Source organism: Microtus ochrogaster, linkage group LG5 (assembly GCF_000317375.1).
Source record: "Microtus ochrogaster isolate Prairie Vole_2 linkage group LG5, MicOch1.0, whole genome shotgun sequence".
NCBI classification, from domain to species: Eukaryota; Metazoa; Chordata; class Mammalia; order Rodentia; family Cricetidae; genus Microtus; species Microtus ochrogaster.
In genome coordinates this window covers 38,465,791-38,482,569 of record NC_022031.1, presented here as the reverse complement: position 1 = coordinate 38,482,569, position 16,779 = coordinate 38,465,791, and the positions used below count along the sequence as shown (strand labels likewise).

General features: G+C 40.9%; 1 protein-coding gene across 6 annotated transcripts in view; it reads right to left on the bottom strand.

The window, feature by feature from the left end:
- Unc13b (unc-13 homolog B) overlaps window positions 1–16,779 on the bottom strand; it is a 215,761-nt gene that overhangs the window by 33,513 nt on the left and 165,469 nt on the right. For 5 of the 6 annotated variants that reach the window (XM_026786614.1, XM_026786616.1, XM_026786615.1 and 2 more), the window contains exons 2-4: window positions 12,920–15,448; window positions 3,132–3,154; window positions 947–993 (exon numbers count right to left, since the gene is read on the bottom strand). In XM_026786614.1, the coding sequence (XP_026642415.1) occupies window positions 947–993; window positions 3,132–3,154; window positions 12,920–15,176 (2,327 nt within the window). In that variant the 5' untranslated portion in view covers window positions 15,177–15,448. The remainder of the gene's footprint in view (window positions 1–946; window positions 994–3,131; window positions 3,155–12,919; window positions 15,449–16,779) is intronic. The other variant, XM_013351859.2, reaches the window with a different exon arrangement.

Here is a 16,779-nt window from a genome sequence, read left to right as displayed (position 1 = left end):
GGAGGGAGGAGGAGGAGGAGGGGGGGAGAGGGAGGGAGAAAGAGAGGGAGAGAGAGAATGTAGTAGCTAACTTTGTGATCTGTCTGACATTCTTCCCTGACTAAGAGTGGGAGGAGGCAGCTGAGAAGCTGATGTCAGAAGCCTTTGTGGGGCAACAGGAAAGGGAAGGTAGGAAAACTAAATGGGCTGCTGGAGGGAGACGCCCTGGGGGACACTTGAGCTCCTCTCCTAAGAACAATCAGTAGGTTATGGGTAGCAGCTGAGCTCTAAAATGACTCTGGTGCAATCACATGGGTCAAAAACAAAGCACAGACAGAACCCAGAGCTCAAAAGGGATGCCACTTGTGTCTTGACTAGAGTGGGATGTAATAAGTGACTCACAACTAGAACAGGACTGAGTCCAGGGAGTAAAACAATCAGCTACACCAACAATGAAATAGGAAAAAATTTCAGATGAATATATTTATTCTAATGCTTTTATTTTCTATATAAAAAGCACATCTCCACTATGACACGATAGATAAGAAACTACACATTCAGAGATGATTGTTCAATGGTTAAGAACACTGGCTCTTCCAGATGATTGTGGTTCAATTCCTAGCACCCACATAGTAGCTCACAACTGTCTATAACTCCAGTTCTGGGGGATCCTACACCCTCACACACACAGGCAGAAAATCAATGCAAATATAAAATTGAGAGAGAGAAATTAGACAGGCAAGGATGTGGGTGCTAAAATGACCTCTCCTAGTCCAAGGACTGTTACACAAAGCTCCTGCTTCAGCCTCTAAGGAGTCAGTCAGCAGCTCTTTCCTCCACCCCAGACAGCCATCCAACCCATGGTGGGACCTCTTCCTTTCCCTCCCACAATCCAGCATATGGAGCTGTCTCACATATTCCCAAAGAAAAGATGGAGTCCACAGGAAGTTTGCAGAGGACCACGTACCCGTCTGGGAGCCACTGAGACATAGAGGAGTCACCATCATCTGAAATCTTTAAAAAGAGAAGAAAAAAGTTAGCTCATGGGAAATGGAAGAGTGCCTATGGGTTGGGCAGTGAGCAAAGTAGGTCATATGAACCATTCTGTGACAGAACCAATCTGAAGTCTAAGCCAATACCCTATTACCATGGCATCAAATAGACTGCTGTAGTGAGCAGTACCTTCTCCATAGTAAACAGACAGATCTCAGAGCTGAGATCCACTGGGAGCAGCTAGCTGCTGGAACTCTTACCTTCTTTATATAAGCAATTGGGAGACAGAAAGGGAAATGAATTTCTTGGGATCCCATTTATTGAGGACAACTTGGTGTAGCTTGGGGTCCTTGAACCTCAGGCTCACTATGTAAAGATAAGAGTGAGTCTAGCCCCTACATTTTATAAACTATCTAGTAAGAGGTTATAGGGCAGATTAAATAGTTGGGCTATGATTTTGGTGGATTTTACAGTACATAAAACTTAGGATAAGAAGTTGAAAACTGAGGTACCAAACAATCAAGAAAACAACAGTTACCAAAAAAAAAAAACCCAACAAAATCCACTTTTTAAGGGTTTCTACATAAAACAAGAGAACAAAGCCAAATGAACAAGAAAAAAATTTTAAGCAGTGCAGAGAAGAGAGATTTCTAAAGTTAACAGGGGTCTCCAGGAAAGCCATCGTGCAGGCTTTTGAGTAAGAAGAAATCAATACTGGCACGTCTGGGGCCTCCTAGCGAGCTTTGTTCCTTTTACCCCAACTGCCTTGGTCCTTAACTATCCTAGTGCAAATGAGCTCCAGAAGGGGGACAAAAATAAGGTGGTTATCTCTGGATGGAGTGACAGACAGAAGAGTATGGGGAGCTAAGACGGGCTAACGGGTGATGGAAAGGAGGGCAACAGTTCAGGTGGACTTAGGGTTGGAGGTCCTCCTCTGTAAACACCTGCCAGGTTCCCCAAGCTTTAACCCATCTGTCTACTCCATCCCTATTCCAGCTCATCTGCCTCCCATCCTAGTCCTGGAGGGGAGGACAGTGGTAAGGGGAAGGCTAGGAATGTGCCAACAGGAGAAATAACAGTGGGTGAGAGCAATGGGGAACAAGTCTCCCAAGGATGCTGGGGCAGAGGCAGAGATCTGTGCATCCCTAGACCCTACCAACCAGGCCATATCTTCCCTCTGGAAGCAGCTACTGTACTGAAAGGATTCTTACCTCTTTTTTAACTTTTGGAATTAGACATTTGCCAGAAACTACTTGGCTTCAGAAAACAGACAAAAAAAGTCTTTGGGAGCTAGGCCCAGATCGTGAACATTTCCTGTGCTCAGAGAGGGCAACAGTTTGCAGAAGCACAGAGCATGCATTCACAGCACACTGAAGGAGGGAGGGAGCAGGAAGAAGTCTAGCCAATACTTATAGAAGGTATGCTCACAGACAGAGATATACCTAAAGAAAAGTCCAGGTGAACATGAATCCTGTGCTTATAGGTTCAGAACCTATGAACAAACTCATCTGAACAGGATTCAGTGTTTGATAGAGCCAAAATCACAAGCAACATAAATAAATCCTCACTAAATTCAAGAGCCATAACTAACAGGCACAGGGCATTGGTGTTTCACAAGGCTTGCGATGGCCACACAACAGGTATACGTTCAGAGGCTTATGCCCAACCAGAGGTCAGGGAGTTAGCTCAAAAGCATGAATGCACTTTCATACTTAGGGTTCCAGACCCTAAATATATCTGTCGTAGCTCCTGAACTCAAATATAAAGTATGTGAACATGCTGGGCTCAGTCAGGGTTGGTTACAACATATGCCAGAGTTGGCAACAAGTAGGAAATGGACACACACTGTGCAAACTAGGAGAAGAGGAGGGCAATCGAGTGTGTTGCAGTGTCAGACTGAATACAAGTGGAAGCACACACATGCTATATTGAATGTGCATCCATGACAGCACACACACATTCTTTCACTACGTTCCAGGGAACATGGCATGAGCACACACGGCAGAAGCATGCATACAAACTTCTTTCTGGAAAAACAGGTTATCTAATGTGAACCACAGCTCAGAGGCACAGATCATGCACACATATACATACACACAGTAATCAGAGAGCAGTAGAAAATAAACAACAAAATAGGCTCAAATGACCAGAGGCACAACCTGGAGAGCTTCTTGCTTTCCTTCTGTAGGAGAGAAAGAGCAGGAAAAAAAAAAGGGCAGAAAGGTTAGTAGGTTCAGTTCTATTGCAGGAACCCAAAAGAATGGCAGCTAATCCTAAAGGGACATGGAGAAGAGGGACTCTGAACATTGGGGAAGGCCATAAAAGACACCTGACTGACTCCCAGAATCCTTACTTCCTGTGTCGGCTGGTCTGGTTTTTAGTCTGAATAAACAGGGAATACTTAATGCAAAGGACAAGGTCTGCCTGGGGATTCCACTTGTCCTTTTCCTCTCCCAAAGCAGTCTGTGTTCAGAGTCGGGGCTGCCAAGGCTACAGAATCAGACTCCTCCTGCAGGCAGCACAAGCTGCTAAGCATACAGTACCTTCTTTCTGCAAAAGCCATATGAGCTAACTTCATCTGTATATAACTACTCAAAACCTAAGCTTGATGGCTGAGCCCTTTCCATTTCACAGTGCAGACTTGGCTGTGCACCTGGGCATTTTTCTCCAGACTAAATGAAGCTGGGCCAAAGTAGGACCTAGAGTTACAGACAGGATCAAGATGTTGAACATGGAAAGACCTTGGAGTGTCAACTGCTCTAACAGAAATCACAGTGATCTGAATACTAAAACTATGACTCCAATCTCAGGCTTGATTATTATGTATTAATCTCAGAGCAATACTCCAAGGGAAATGGACACTTTCAGACTGGTCAAGCAAGTCACAGCAGAAAACAAAGTCTCCTCTTCTGCTCACCAGCCATTCTGCTGCTTTACAGGACCACATGTGGCCAGGCCCACAGGCTTCCTTCTCTATGAAATCATCTGACTTTCTTGTCTCTTCATATGAAAAGTCCATCACTATCATATTGCAAATAGAAGAAACTAAGTTCTCAATTCTATTTCTGATGGCCAAATGGATCACTTGTTTAGAGAGAAGAATGAATTCTGTAATAGGAATCCTCCACAATAGTGTGGCACCAGGAAGGTGAGTGAGGATTGAAAGATAAGTTCTTCCTGGAGCAGGAACAGAACTCTTTCACATCCACATCCCACCCTCCTGAGGATACTTTTTCTCTCTGAATAAGAAAATTAGGCAAGAAATACTTTGACCCTAAAGACTCAAATTGAAAATATTTCTTTCCTTCTCCACTTCTTAAACACAGCCTAGATATCATACCATATTCTGATTACCCCCTCCCTGCCATTGGTTTCTCCAATTTTTATTCTCAAGAATAAAATATAATCAATTTCAGGTGAGGAAATGGCTCTGTGACTAGAATGCCGCTGCACAGGCCTGAGGACTAGAGTTCAAATGCCCCAGACTCAAACAGATGCCAGACAGAAAGACAGCTCACCTTTAACTCTAGCATCTCGAAGACAGAGATATGGGATCTTTGGAACAACCTGGTTTGCTAGACTAGCTGTATTAGCAAGTTCTGGGTTCATTTGAAACCCTGCCTCAATGACCAAGGTGGAAAGTAATCAAGACTCCTGATATTAACCTTAGGCCCAAGAATGTGTACATGCACACACATGTAAACACACAAACACACATAAATTTTTAAAATATACAATAAACTGACAAAGCCATCAAGGCTCTTAAAGATTTGATCCTAATCCCCAAATTTTCCTCTACCACCTACTTTCTTGGACTTTACAATCTCATTTTCTCACATAGTCAAAAATCCACATATTTATTTACTCATCCCATCTTCCAGGCTGACACAGCTTTTCCTGATGCCCATCCAGGTAGTAGTTAATTAAGTCCTACTAAGGCATCTAAGATCTTTTTATCTTTGTCCTCTTTTTAGTACTTATCATATCATGCCTTGACAAATTCCACCATCACACACATGAGAATATGACAAATGGATAGATGTGGAATCTCAGCTGGATATTAACAGTCGTTACACCACACCTTCAGATCCCTGCTTAGCCTAGCGTACTATTAACTGACTATTGCATAGCACCTGCATAACGCATGCTTAGTTTAAACTGATGTTTTTAGTTTTAAAACACACACACCACCACAAAATAGCTCCTCTTACTTTCCCTCCCCAACCACAGCCAGACAACTGGATTCTTCCTTCTTTTCACTCAGTAAATATGTGTAGTAGTTTTAAAGAAAAGGGCCCCCAAAGTGAGTGGTGCTACTAGAAGGTATGGCCTTGTAGGAGGAAGTAAATCACTGATGAGGCAGGCTTTGAGGTCTCATATATGCTCAAGCCATGCCTACTATCACAGACCACTTCCTGTTAGCTTCTGATCAGTATGTAGCCAGCACCATGTCTTCTACACACCTCCATGTCCTGCGATGATGATAATGAACTAAATTTCTGGAAAAGTAAGCCACCCCAATTAAATGTTTTTTCCTTTATAAGAGTTGCCGTGGTCATGGTATCTCTTCACAGCTGTGGAAATCCTAACTAGTACAGTATGGGCTGATAGTTCAATGCTCTGTAGTCTAACTCCTAACTATCTTTTGACATTTTTTTCCTGATATGTATTCTAGATTGCCGCTGACCGAATCCATACCCTCAATGCCTCTCATATGGACTACAACAAGAAACTCTATGCTCACCCCCCTTTGCACTGGACATGGTCCTCTCCAATTCATACTTCATAATCTATTTCAAACTGTTCATCACAGTTTTCCTTTGCTTGGCAGCATCAATGGCTCACCATGCCTTATTACAACATATACTTCAAAATTTTAAATTTTGACACCATTGTAACTTCCCCTTCTGTCTTCCATCTGTATCTGTCCCATTTGCAAAAGTCTTACTGCAGGCTGACCACTGAATGCCTGCACATCTCCCTCTCAAGCTCATGGAACAGACCAGGGCTTATTCTTCATGATTGAGATCAAATATTAAAACCTCCATGAAATTTCCTTATTTGACTTCCAAGGGCAGAATAAGCTATCTCTTCATCGTGTGTCAATAGCACTCACTCTTTTGTGTGGACTCTTCTGTGGCAGTACATTATCAATAGTATGTTTCATTGCAGTTGTCTGTATAAACATCTCCCTTTATACTTCTTGAGAACTGTGGACTTGTGCGTATGTGTGTATAATTGTATACACATGTATGTAGATGCCAAAGGTCAAAGTTAGTGTTTTCCTTAATCATTCTACACCTTACTTTTTTAAAAAAAATCTATTTATTTGTGAGTGTATGTGTAAATCATGCAAGTATTCACAAGTACCATGGCATATATGTGAAAGGCAGAAAAAAATTGTAGGAGTTCTTTCTTTCCATCATGTGAGTTCCAGAGACCAAATTCCAGGTTGTTAAATTTGGTGGTACAAGCCTTTATCCACTGAGCTATCTTGCTGTCCTTTTACATTACTTTTAGAGTTAGGGTCTTTTGCCGAACTTAGAACTCAAAATTTGGCTAGACTGGCTGGCCAGCAAGCCCTAGAGAGCCTCCTCTTTCTGCCTCCACAGTGCTGGGATTACAAGGGTATGTGCCTCAATGCCTGGTGCTTTATGTGAGTACTGAGGATCAAACTCAGATCCTAAAGTTTGTAAACAAGCATTGTACCAAGTAAGCTATTCCCCAGCCTGAGAACTGTGAATTTATTGAGAACATCTTGTAATCAAGGAATCTATGAACTTCTTGAGAATAAGCACTATATATTTGATCTTACCTTTTTAGCCAGAAGGCTTGGCAAACCTAAGTATTGTATTTAGCAAAAGGAATCTAGAGATTTCAGGACTTAGAAAACAAAAGGTTTTTTAAAAAGAAAGAAAGAAATAAATAAATAAAGAAAGAAAGAAAGAAAGAAAGAAAGAAAGAAAGAAAGAAAGAAAGAAAACCTCTCTTGTCCAGGACCAAAGAAAATATGTCAGAGCCTCTACCATTTTCAGAGGGAGAGGAAGAAAAATCAGAAGTTTAAGGCTATCCTTAGCTACACAGTGACCTGAATGTCAATGTAGTATATATAAGGTTGTCTCGAAAAAAAATAACCAAACTTTTAAAATTAAAAGTTGACAGGGAGGTCTCATCAATAATACATTTAAGCAGAGATGTGGAGGAAAAGAATAAAAATAACATTTCGAGCCCTTGAAGAAAAGTATTTTAGGTCTAATGCATGCACATGTAAGTCTCAGGTGAGACCAAAACTGGTGTGGAAGAATAGCAAGTTTTCAATGAAGAGCCAGTTCAAGCCCCCAAAAGACCTCTGTCTTTCATTCTGAGTGAAAGAAAAAAAATCACTCAATGTTTGAATAAGAAGCAATGCAACCTTTTATAACAACGACTCTGACTGCTATTTAAAAACAGACTATAGAGAGACAGGAGTTTAAACAAGGAGACCAGTTAGACTACTGCAATAATCTAGATGAAAGAAAATGTGTCCTAAACAGAAATGAATGTTATGGAGGCAGAGATCATTGCTTAAAATGTAGATGATAGGTTAGCAGGATGGCTCAGCACAGAGTTAAACCCCTGGGACTCATATGCTACACACAAAGAACTGACCCCTGTAAGTTGTCCTCTGACAGATGCACATGTACACACACAAACAGAGAGAGAAAAAGAGAGAGAGAGAGAGAGAGAATAAATCAATTAATAAAGTTGAAGGTAGAGAACGCATAATTCACTAATGGATAGGATGTTAGTTTTTTGAGAAAAAAAAAGAAGTCAGGAATGACCACAATTTACTGACAAGGAAAACTAGATTAAAAAACAGAGTTGTTGGGGAGTTGAGGCAAAAGATCTAGAGTTTGGATTGGGATGTGCTCTGTCTGAGACACCTGTTTACTTTCTAATAATAATACTGAGTATATATGGAGTAGTATTTGTGGAAGATGTTTAGACTTGAGCTGTAAGTCTCAGAATGACTATAAAATCCATAAGGTTAGAAGATTATCATTTCAAAGATGGATATGAACAGAGAAAGGCAAGGTTGAGCTGTAGGGTGCTACAAAGCTGTAGAGCTTTTAAAAAAAGATAGGCAAGCATAACTTGAAACCAATGACAAAAGAAAATTACAATAATAAAGAGCCAGACAGTTTTTATGGAAGCCAAGTAAAGAGAATGTCTCAAAAAGAATTGAGTGATAAAAGAATATGATCAAAGAGGAGGAATGAAACAGGAATGAAATATGATCAAAGAGCAGGAACAAACCCCCACTCTCATGTCCAGTTCATGTCAGATAAATGTGCTAAGGCTATTTTAGAGGAAACAAATAGATGTACATAATGCATAAGAGTGAGGTTGGACCATTCTCTGCACCATGAACACACAACTACGAATGGATCACAGACCTAAATATACCAACTAGAACTATAAAATTCTCCAAAATACAAAGGTTTAGGGGCTGGGAAAATGGTCCAGTCAAGTGTCTGCTGTGTAAGCATGAAGACCCGAGGTCAGATCCCCAGCACCTGTGAAAAAGCAAAGCATGCTGGGAATCTGAATGCATGCCTTTGATCCCAGCACTTGGAAGGCAGGGGTAGGTAGATCTCTGCAAGTTAGAGGCCAGCCTGATATACAGAGCTAGTTCCAGGATAGCCAAGGCTACACAAATCCTATTTCAAAAATAAAATAAAATAAAATAAAATAAAATAAAAATAAACAAACAAAGCAGAACATGGTAGCACATATCTGTAATCTTAGTGTGGGGTGGGGTGCAGTGGAGACAGGCTGACCCTTAGAGTTCACTGGCCAGAAAATACAGCTAATCACTGAGCTCCAAACTCAGAGAGATCCTGTCTCAAAACATATGGTAGAAATTAATAGAATGGAGTTTCTTAACCTTCCTAATGCTGTGACCCTTAAATACAGCTCCTCCTGTTGTTGTAATCCTCAACCATAAAATTAATGTGATGCTACACATATAACACACACACACACACACACACACACACACACACACAAATATTAACCTTTGGGATTTTGTTTTAAACCATGGTTTCTTAGTCATGATAATCACAAAAAATGCTGATAAAATGAATTTTATAAAAACTCAAAACTTTTGTGTGCTACCCAGCTCCATAGAAAGACTATTTAAAGTAACAAAATTTTTTTTTTTTTTTGGTTTTTCGAGACAGGGTTTCTCTGTGGCTTTGGAGCCTGTTCTAGAACTAGCTCTGTAGACCAGGCTGGTCTCGAACTCACAGAGATCCGCCTGCCTCTGCCTCCCGAGTGCTGGAATTAAAAGTAACAAAATTTTTACCAGAAAAAAAATGTTTCCCTAGACAACATCAAGAAAATAAGGCTAGGCAGTGGTGGCACATGCCTTTAATCCCAGCACTCAAGAGGCAGAGGTAGGCAGAGTTTGAGGCTAGTCTACAGAGCTAGCCTACAGAGCTAGTTCCAGGACAGCTAGGGCTGTTGCACAGAGAAACCCCCATCTCGAAATAACAAACAAACAAAAATAAAAACCACCAAAAAAAAAAAACCAAAAAAGAAAGAAAATAAACAACATATAAAAATCACAGAAATATTTATAAATAATATAGCTGGTAATGAATGTACTTATATACAGAACATTCAAATAGCTTGTATACAACTTAATAACAAGAAAACATTTTTTGAATGTGCCAGAAATTTAAGTGACATTACTTTAGTAATATAAAGAACCAATAAACACATGCAAAGGTGTTTAACAAAATCAGACACTATGTCAATGCAAATCAAAACGTCACTGAAAAACTACTTCACAACCACAAGAGTAGTCAAAAGGATAAATACTGTTGCCAACACTAGTCTGAAATTAAAACCCTATGTTGCTATCAGAGATATAAAATAGTGTAACCACACTAGAAAATAGTTTCATATTTCCCTAACTTGTCAAACACAGAATTACCACAGGAAACATCAAATCTACTTCTGAGTAAAAATCTAAGAGAATAGAAAACATACCCAATGTGGACATGGTGCAGTAAACGTATAATCCTAGCAGTCTGGGTAATGACTCAGAAGGAAAACAAACATTCACACAAAACTGATACACACTCCAGTGTTCACAGCAGCACTGTTTTGTTGTTTTTGTTGTTGTTGTTTGGTTTTGGAGACAGGGTTTCTTTGTGAAACAGTCCTGGCTGTTCTGGAACTCGCTTTGTAGACCAGGCTGTCCTCAAACTCACTGAGATCCGCCTGCCTCTGCCTCCCAAGTACTGGGATTAAAGACATGCGCCACCACTGCTGGTGCATTATTCTTGAGAGCAAGAAGTGGTAACAATTCTCCAAATGACTGTCAACAGAATGTGCACCCAATAAATATTATTCAGTCCCAAAAAGAAATGAAGCCTGATATGTGCAAAACCACTAGTGACTAAAAAAAAAAATTGCTAAATAAAAGAATCCAGACACAAAGTGTCTGCTATTATAGAAATTCATTTATGGAAACTATGCAGAAGACACACAAAAAAGTAGATTAGTAGTTATCAGAGGCTGAAGGCAAAGGGGTGGGAGACTGGTTGTCAATGGGGATTCTTAAGGTGTTAGAAATGTTCTTATATTAGATAATGGATGGTTTTATAATTATGTAAACAAACAAACAATAGGAATGCTAGACCACCTTTGAAGGGATGTAAGGGCAATTTTAGGATATGTAAATTACAATACTAAAACTCTCATAATAAAAACAAGAAAATGTCTACCAGTTGTGTCTGGTTGCTGACTGACTGACTCATCAGGAGGAAGATTAAAGACTGACCAGCAGTTTAAAATATGGCAGTCATTTCCAGGCTTTCTTGGCCCAGCTGATCTCCTTCAAGCTTTAAGGAGTTGTAAAGGTGAACTGCTTTGTCAACACAGTGTTTCTCTTGCTGTGCAAAGAAATCATTTCTGGATGTTCAAGGAAGAAAAAAAAACTGACTTCGGAATAAAGAAGAAAAGATCCTTTATAGACGGGGAATTATAGAAAGTGCTGTGGGCTGTTGAGGAATGAGAAGATGCGGCAGGCTGACATGGCGAATGCTGTGCCTAGGGTCAGAAGGAAGCATATACACGCCAATACACTGAAAACAGAAAAAGCAAGGACAACTGAACGACAGAAGTTTCCTTTGGGGAGGGGCACAGTGGAACAAGAAAAGATAAACCCGAGACCAGTAATGACAAGTAAAGGAATTTGGATTGTTTTATACAGATATAAGTTAGAACAGCTCTAGAAGTATTTGAAAAGAGAGTGGCATGATTTCAATTTTTTTCTTTCTAAACTGAATTTTATGACCTGACATTACCATTCACATTATTTAAATCCTTAAATAATGAAGAGGTTTATAGTGTATTTAAAATTTTAAGAAAATCTCCACTAGTTTTTCACCCAATAAACCTTCTCCCAAGGAGAACAATATATGGCCATGTGCTACTTATCATTTCAGTGAACAGCAGGCTACATATGAGAATGTTGTATGTCATGTGGTCTAGGTTTACTGTAGACAATACCATCTAGGTTTATGTATGTATACTTTTGTGCTAACACAATAAGGAGGTTACCAATAGTGTCTTTCTCCGGCTGCATTTCTGTCAAGTAATAAAATACATGACGATACCAGTTTCTCATGTATCTTTCCCTCAGTATTATCTACTACAGCAGGCTCTATGAGAGTGAATATTTCCCCTCTCTTATAGAAATGGAAGATCTCATACAATCTCATACATATCATTCTGCACTATGATTTTTTTCCAGGTTGACAAAACTTGGGTAGCTTTCCATTTGAATAATGAGCTACCTCACTTTTTTTTATATCTACATGGCACTGCATCCCATTGTTTATGTGTGCCAAAATTTTATTTCATTATATGTTTAAAGGACATTTAGGTTGCTTTCAATCCTTACTATTAAAAACAATACTTCAAAAATAGCCTTGTACATATGCCACTTCCACATGTAAAAATGTTTGCAGGATACATTCCTGGAAGTGAGGCTGAGGGCTCAAAAGGTGTGTATATTTATAACATTGATATATTTTTCCAAATGCTTTCCTTAGAAGCTACATCATCCCATTCCATCAGCAATGTATGAGAATCTGATCCCTTACACCTCTGCCAGTAAGATAGGTTTCTCCATTTTCATTTTGTCTTGGGAAACCGAATCAGGTTATATGCAAAACAGGATAACCCCATTTACATTTAAGATTGGATAAATATAGCATATGCTCTTTGGATAAATTTAATTTTGATTGGAAGAAGAAAATGTAAAACCACGTATTTCCACACTGCCTAGAAACAAATTCTTTCATTTCCTGCTGTTAAGAAACACATTTCATTTTAGTTCTCAGATATTTGGGGAAAGCAGAAGGGGAATATGATCCATGGAGGGCAGCTGGGCCCTTGGGCAGGGCCAGTATTATAAGCAGGTAGCTGCTGGGTGCTCTGTGTGGGCAAAGCCAGAACTAGGATGGTGACAGGGAGAGGCGGAGGTAAGGAAATTTCCAGTGGCCATGAAGAAGCACCATCAACTACCAGAAAGAAGTATTTTAAAATACAACATAGGATTCTTTTTCTGCCCCTCTGGCACCCAGGAATAAACGTGCTTTATTTCCCATTTTTGCTTCCCACGTCTACGACTGCAGCCTACTATGGCCCAAATGTTCTGGTCTCTTTGGAAAGTCTACTTCCCATGGTTCCCTAATAGACTGGAAATATCCTAAGGACAGAGACTAGAACTTCTTCTACTACCTTAGCATTCTCCTTCCTTCTATTTCCCATAGATTTTCTTAAGGTATGTATTAAAGCAGTTTACTCTGATTCAAGCCATGGACCAACCCCATCAGCAGATGAATGCCATACTGAGTCACCTGGAATCCCACACAGAAACTCAGAATACCTGAGGGGATGTCTTCTACTGAAAGATGGCTTGCCGTCTGCACTAGCTCTTGCAAAAGTTTTTTCTGCTTCAGTCTTTTCTCTCTCAGAACATTTTTAAAATTGTTGATACACTTGTTGAGGTAAATAGTCTCTGCGCATACTTGTTCTAAACTCAGTTTGCTTTGATCAGGAGAGTCGGACCTGGAACAAGTCTCATTTCCCAGACATGGGGCTAGAGGGAAACTGAGTAATGAGTTTGCAAGAGGTGAGTTATTAGAAGCAAGAGAGACGTTGCTTGGGTCTTGAGGTGTCTGATCCTGTGTAGAGATGCCTACTCCACCAGAGACCACACTGAGAAGGCTCTCACTCCCCTGACTTCCAGGACTCTCCACTGAACAATCATGTGCTCCTCCTGAACTTGCTGTCCTGAGAAGTCTATCACTGTTCTCTGATTGGGAACCACTTTCGTTGCTTTCCAGGTCCTCAGGACTGATGGATTCATTGTTCTCCAGCTTCTGAAACACCCCCTGAAGAGCCAAACAAAAGTGGTGGATTGCTCGACTCAGTTTAGTTGAGTGAAATTTAATTTCTACATCCTCATCCTCCTGGGAGCTACTTAGAATACAGGAGGACTTATCAAAGACATCCTTAAGGACCTGGGCAGCACAGTTCTCTTCTTCATTCAGGTCAATATGAACCATGTTACTGAAAGTCTCTGGCCCTATGATCATTTCTTCTACTGTGCTATCAGAGCTCAGAGTTGTAAACCTTCTAGATTTGTCTGCCAAAAGGTCCTCCAGCTGCCTTGAGCTCAGAATATCAAGACCAGCTTCACAGCCTAGAATTGTGTCCTCTGCATTTACCCTCTCTGCTTTCAGTGAGCTGGACAGTGAAAGGCAACTGCTGTCCTTGCTTTTATCACTGCAGTCAGTTTGTGGTTTTGTTACTTTACATGCTTCACGTTCTTGGATGCCCTGTTTGAAAATCTGTGATTTTCCACAATCTTCCTCTTTTGACATTAACACCGAGGAAGACTCCCCAAGTTGAGAGAGGGGAGATAGTTTGGCACAATGATCATTGATTACCCGGGATGCTCCTGATGTTCCTACGTCATCCTGCAGCTTAGACACATCATCCTGTTTTGCTAAACCATTCTTTGGTGGGAAGCAAAGGCCTTGCTGCTCAGAAACCTGGGGTCGTCTATGTTGATTCTGAGTCCTCGTCTGGTATAGTCCCATCATGTATCTTCTGTTCCCTGTTTCCATCTGAAGAGCTGGTTTAGTCTGGTTTAAAGAGTTCCAACTATGGTCTTGAAGTTGTTGCAAGCATGATAGAGAGTCCTTTGTGGGATTCTTACACCCTTGTGGCCATATTGGCTCTTCTCTGGTAGCAACCCTGACCCCCACACTCTGTAAGAGGATGGATTTCTGCAAAATGAGGTCCCTGTGCTCTAGATGGACAAGCTTCACCATAATAGGCCGGGGGGCAGGAGCTGTGCCTGCCCTATATGCCTCTCTGACGTACCTGTTGCACTGCACACCATTAACACAGAGGTGCTTAGCTAGGAAGCTGTCCACTAGCTCCACGGTGTTTTCCCCATCATGTTCAGGAAGACCATATAGATAAAGAATGGCTTCCTCTCTGGATCTTTCTACATGGGGTTCCTGGGCCTTTTCCCCATCACACACCTTGGCCAGAGAGCTGCTACCCACATGCAAACCTTCTATTTCACTCAATACTGAGTCTACACAGCTAGACACTTCATCCACAGAGCCCCGAACTTGGCTCAAGTGCTGTCGCAGCTCAGCAATCTCAGACTGAAGACGACTGATACCTTGCAGCTCTCTGATGATATAATCTACTACATCTCCCAAAGGTTCTTGCTGTCCATGGCTACAGTTTTGGCCAGGGTCTCTAGACAAAAGGAGCCTGGCTTGGTTTTTCTCTGAAGGCTCTGAACAGCTGGCAGGTGAGAGTTCATGAGAATCAGACCCTGAAACATAGGCAGCAGAAGTCAGAGGAAGCTGGTTGCTGGTTTGCTGCTCAAAGATGCAAAGCTGGCCCAGGTCCCCATCTCTCTCTCCAGCAGTGGTGGAGTCTGTGGACTCACAGCAAGGGGGCAGGAAGTTGTCTTCTGGTAAGGATCCAGTAGGGCCTGCGGACTTGCTCTTGACACCACATATAGTCTCTGCCCTAATCTTATCTGGTGAGAGGCTGGATGAAGGTCCCAACGTGAGCATGATTTCTTCCTCAGACTCTCGCAACAATCGTTTCATTTTCCCCCTTAGGAGAGGTGCTGGTTCTTTGCTTCTGTCTCTTATTTCTTGTTGGGATGTTTAATAAGAATTGCCTTAGAAGAGCCTGTCCTGCGTTTTCCTTTTCTTTCTTCCTTCTTTATTCTTTTTCTTTTCTTTTTTTTTTTTTGATTGGTTTTTAGCAATTATCGCTAGTTGAGGTCTTTGGCTTAGCCCACAGTGCTGCCTGGAATGACCTCATGTATGGGTCTCAAACCTGACACATGCCCCTGGTTCCTGGCTTGGCTCTTATCCTGTAGCTCATGAAAAAGAAAAATAGTACACTCAGATCAGAAAGAAACAGGAAACTTAAATCAGACCAAGCTTTCAAGCAGGATAAGAACAATGACTTCAAAGACAGTAAGAATCTACCCTGATTCTTACTTAAAGAATTATATACCTTAAAGGCTATAGGTATCCCTGCTCTTTCTTTGGCTCCCTTTAAAATATTGATTCAAACCAAATCAAGTCTTTTATGCTCTTAACAAGTACAAAGGTATCAGTATTGAGACAAGCTCCTGGGATGTGGATAAGTTCAGGTCAATTAGTGACTTCTTACTTGAACCTTCACAATATTCAGCATTAGACTCTGACTCAGGGATGATTGTATAGATGTTTAACCACCATGCACACAATGAAAAGACCAACACAGGACGTTTCTTTCTTATCTATTTTGTTTTTCTGATGAGGATTCAGATAGCAACCATTCACTTGAAAAAGAAACCATGGCAAGTATTTCAGACTGAAGGAAGAAAAGTATCACTACAACTAATTCCAGAACACAGGGGTAAAGTATAGGGGTAGCACTGTTCAGAACTCAGATGGCAGTCAACATACTCAAGTCTAATGGGACAGACAACTAAAGGCCCACAAATAATAGACTCACAACAGAGTCAGATGCAAGCTCAGGCTCAGCCTGGAGCAGCACAATCAATATTCTGATTCAGTTTTTCTGGGACTCAAGATACCATATCTATGTGATTGTGTTGCTTAAGTCTATCCTCCAAGGCACTATAGCTATGTGACTGTATTGCTCAGGTAATAGGGATGCTAATCCTTTGACTGCCTTAAAGAACAAAGCTGACCTAATAGCTACTCATTTTCAAGAAAAGTCACCATCTACAATTAGTCTATGGAGCTAAGATTTAAAAGCACTGTACCTCCCTGGACTGAGAAGCAGCAGAAGTCATAGGACTAGGGATAAAGATGAGCTGGTTCTTTTACAGGAGATAACTAGGTCAAGAACTAAGAGACAGAAACTACATGAATTCTTATTTCCTAGCTCCATCTTGACAGCTCCTATGAGAACTCTACTTTAACAAGGAACCCCTCACTTAAGTATTTTGTGAGGCCACAAACAAGTCCAATCCACCCATTACTGCTTTAACCTGTGTTGTAATTTAGAAAATAGTGGCGCATAGCATAAGAGAAAGATGTCATCAACAAAGTTCAGGTGGAGGGTTTTTTATTTTTTTAATTGGGGGAAAGTAAATTGGAAAAGGGGGGAGGGGAAAAGGGAATCGAGCCCCTGGGGACAGGAGTGGAAGAAGGGAAGAGAGAGAGACAGACAGAAATAGAGAGAGAT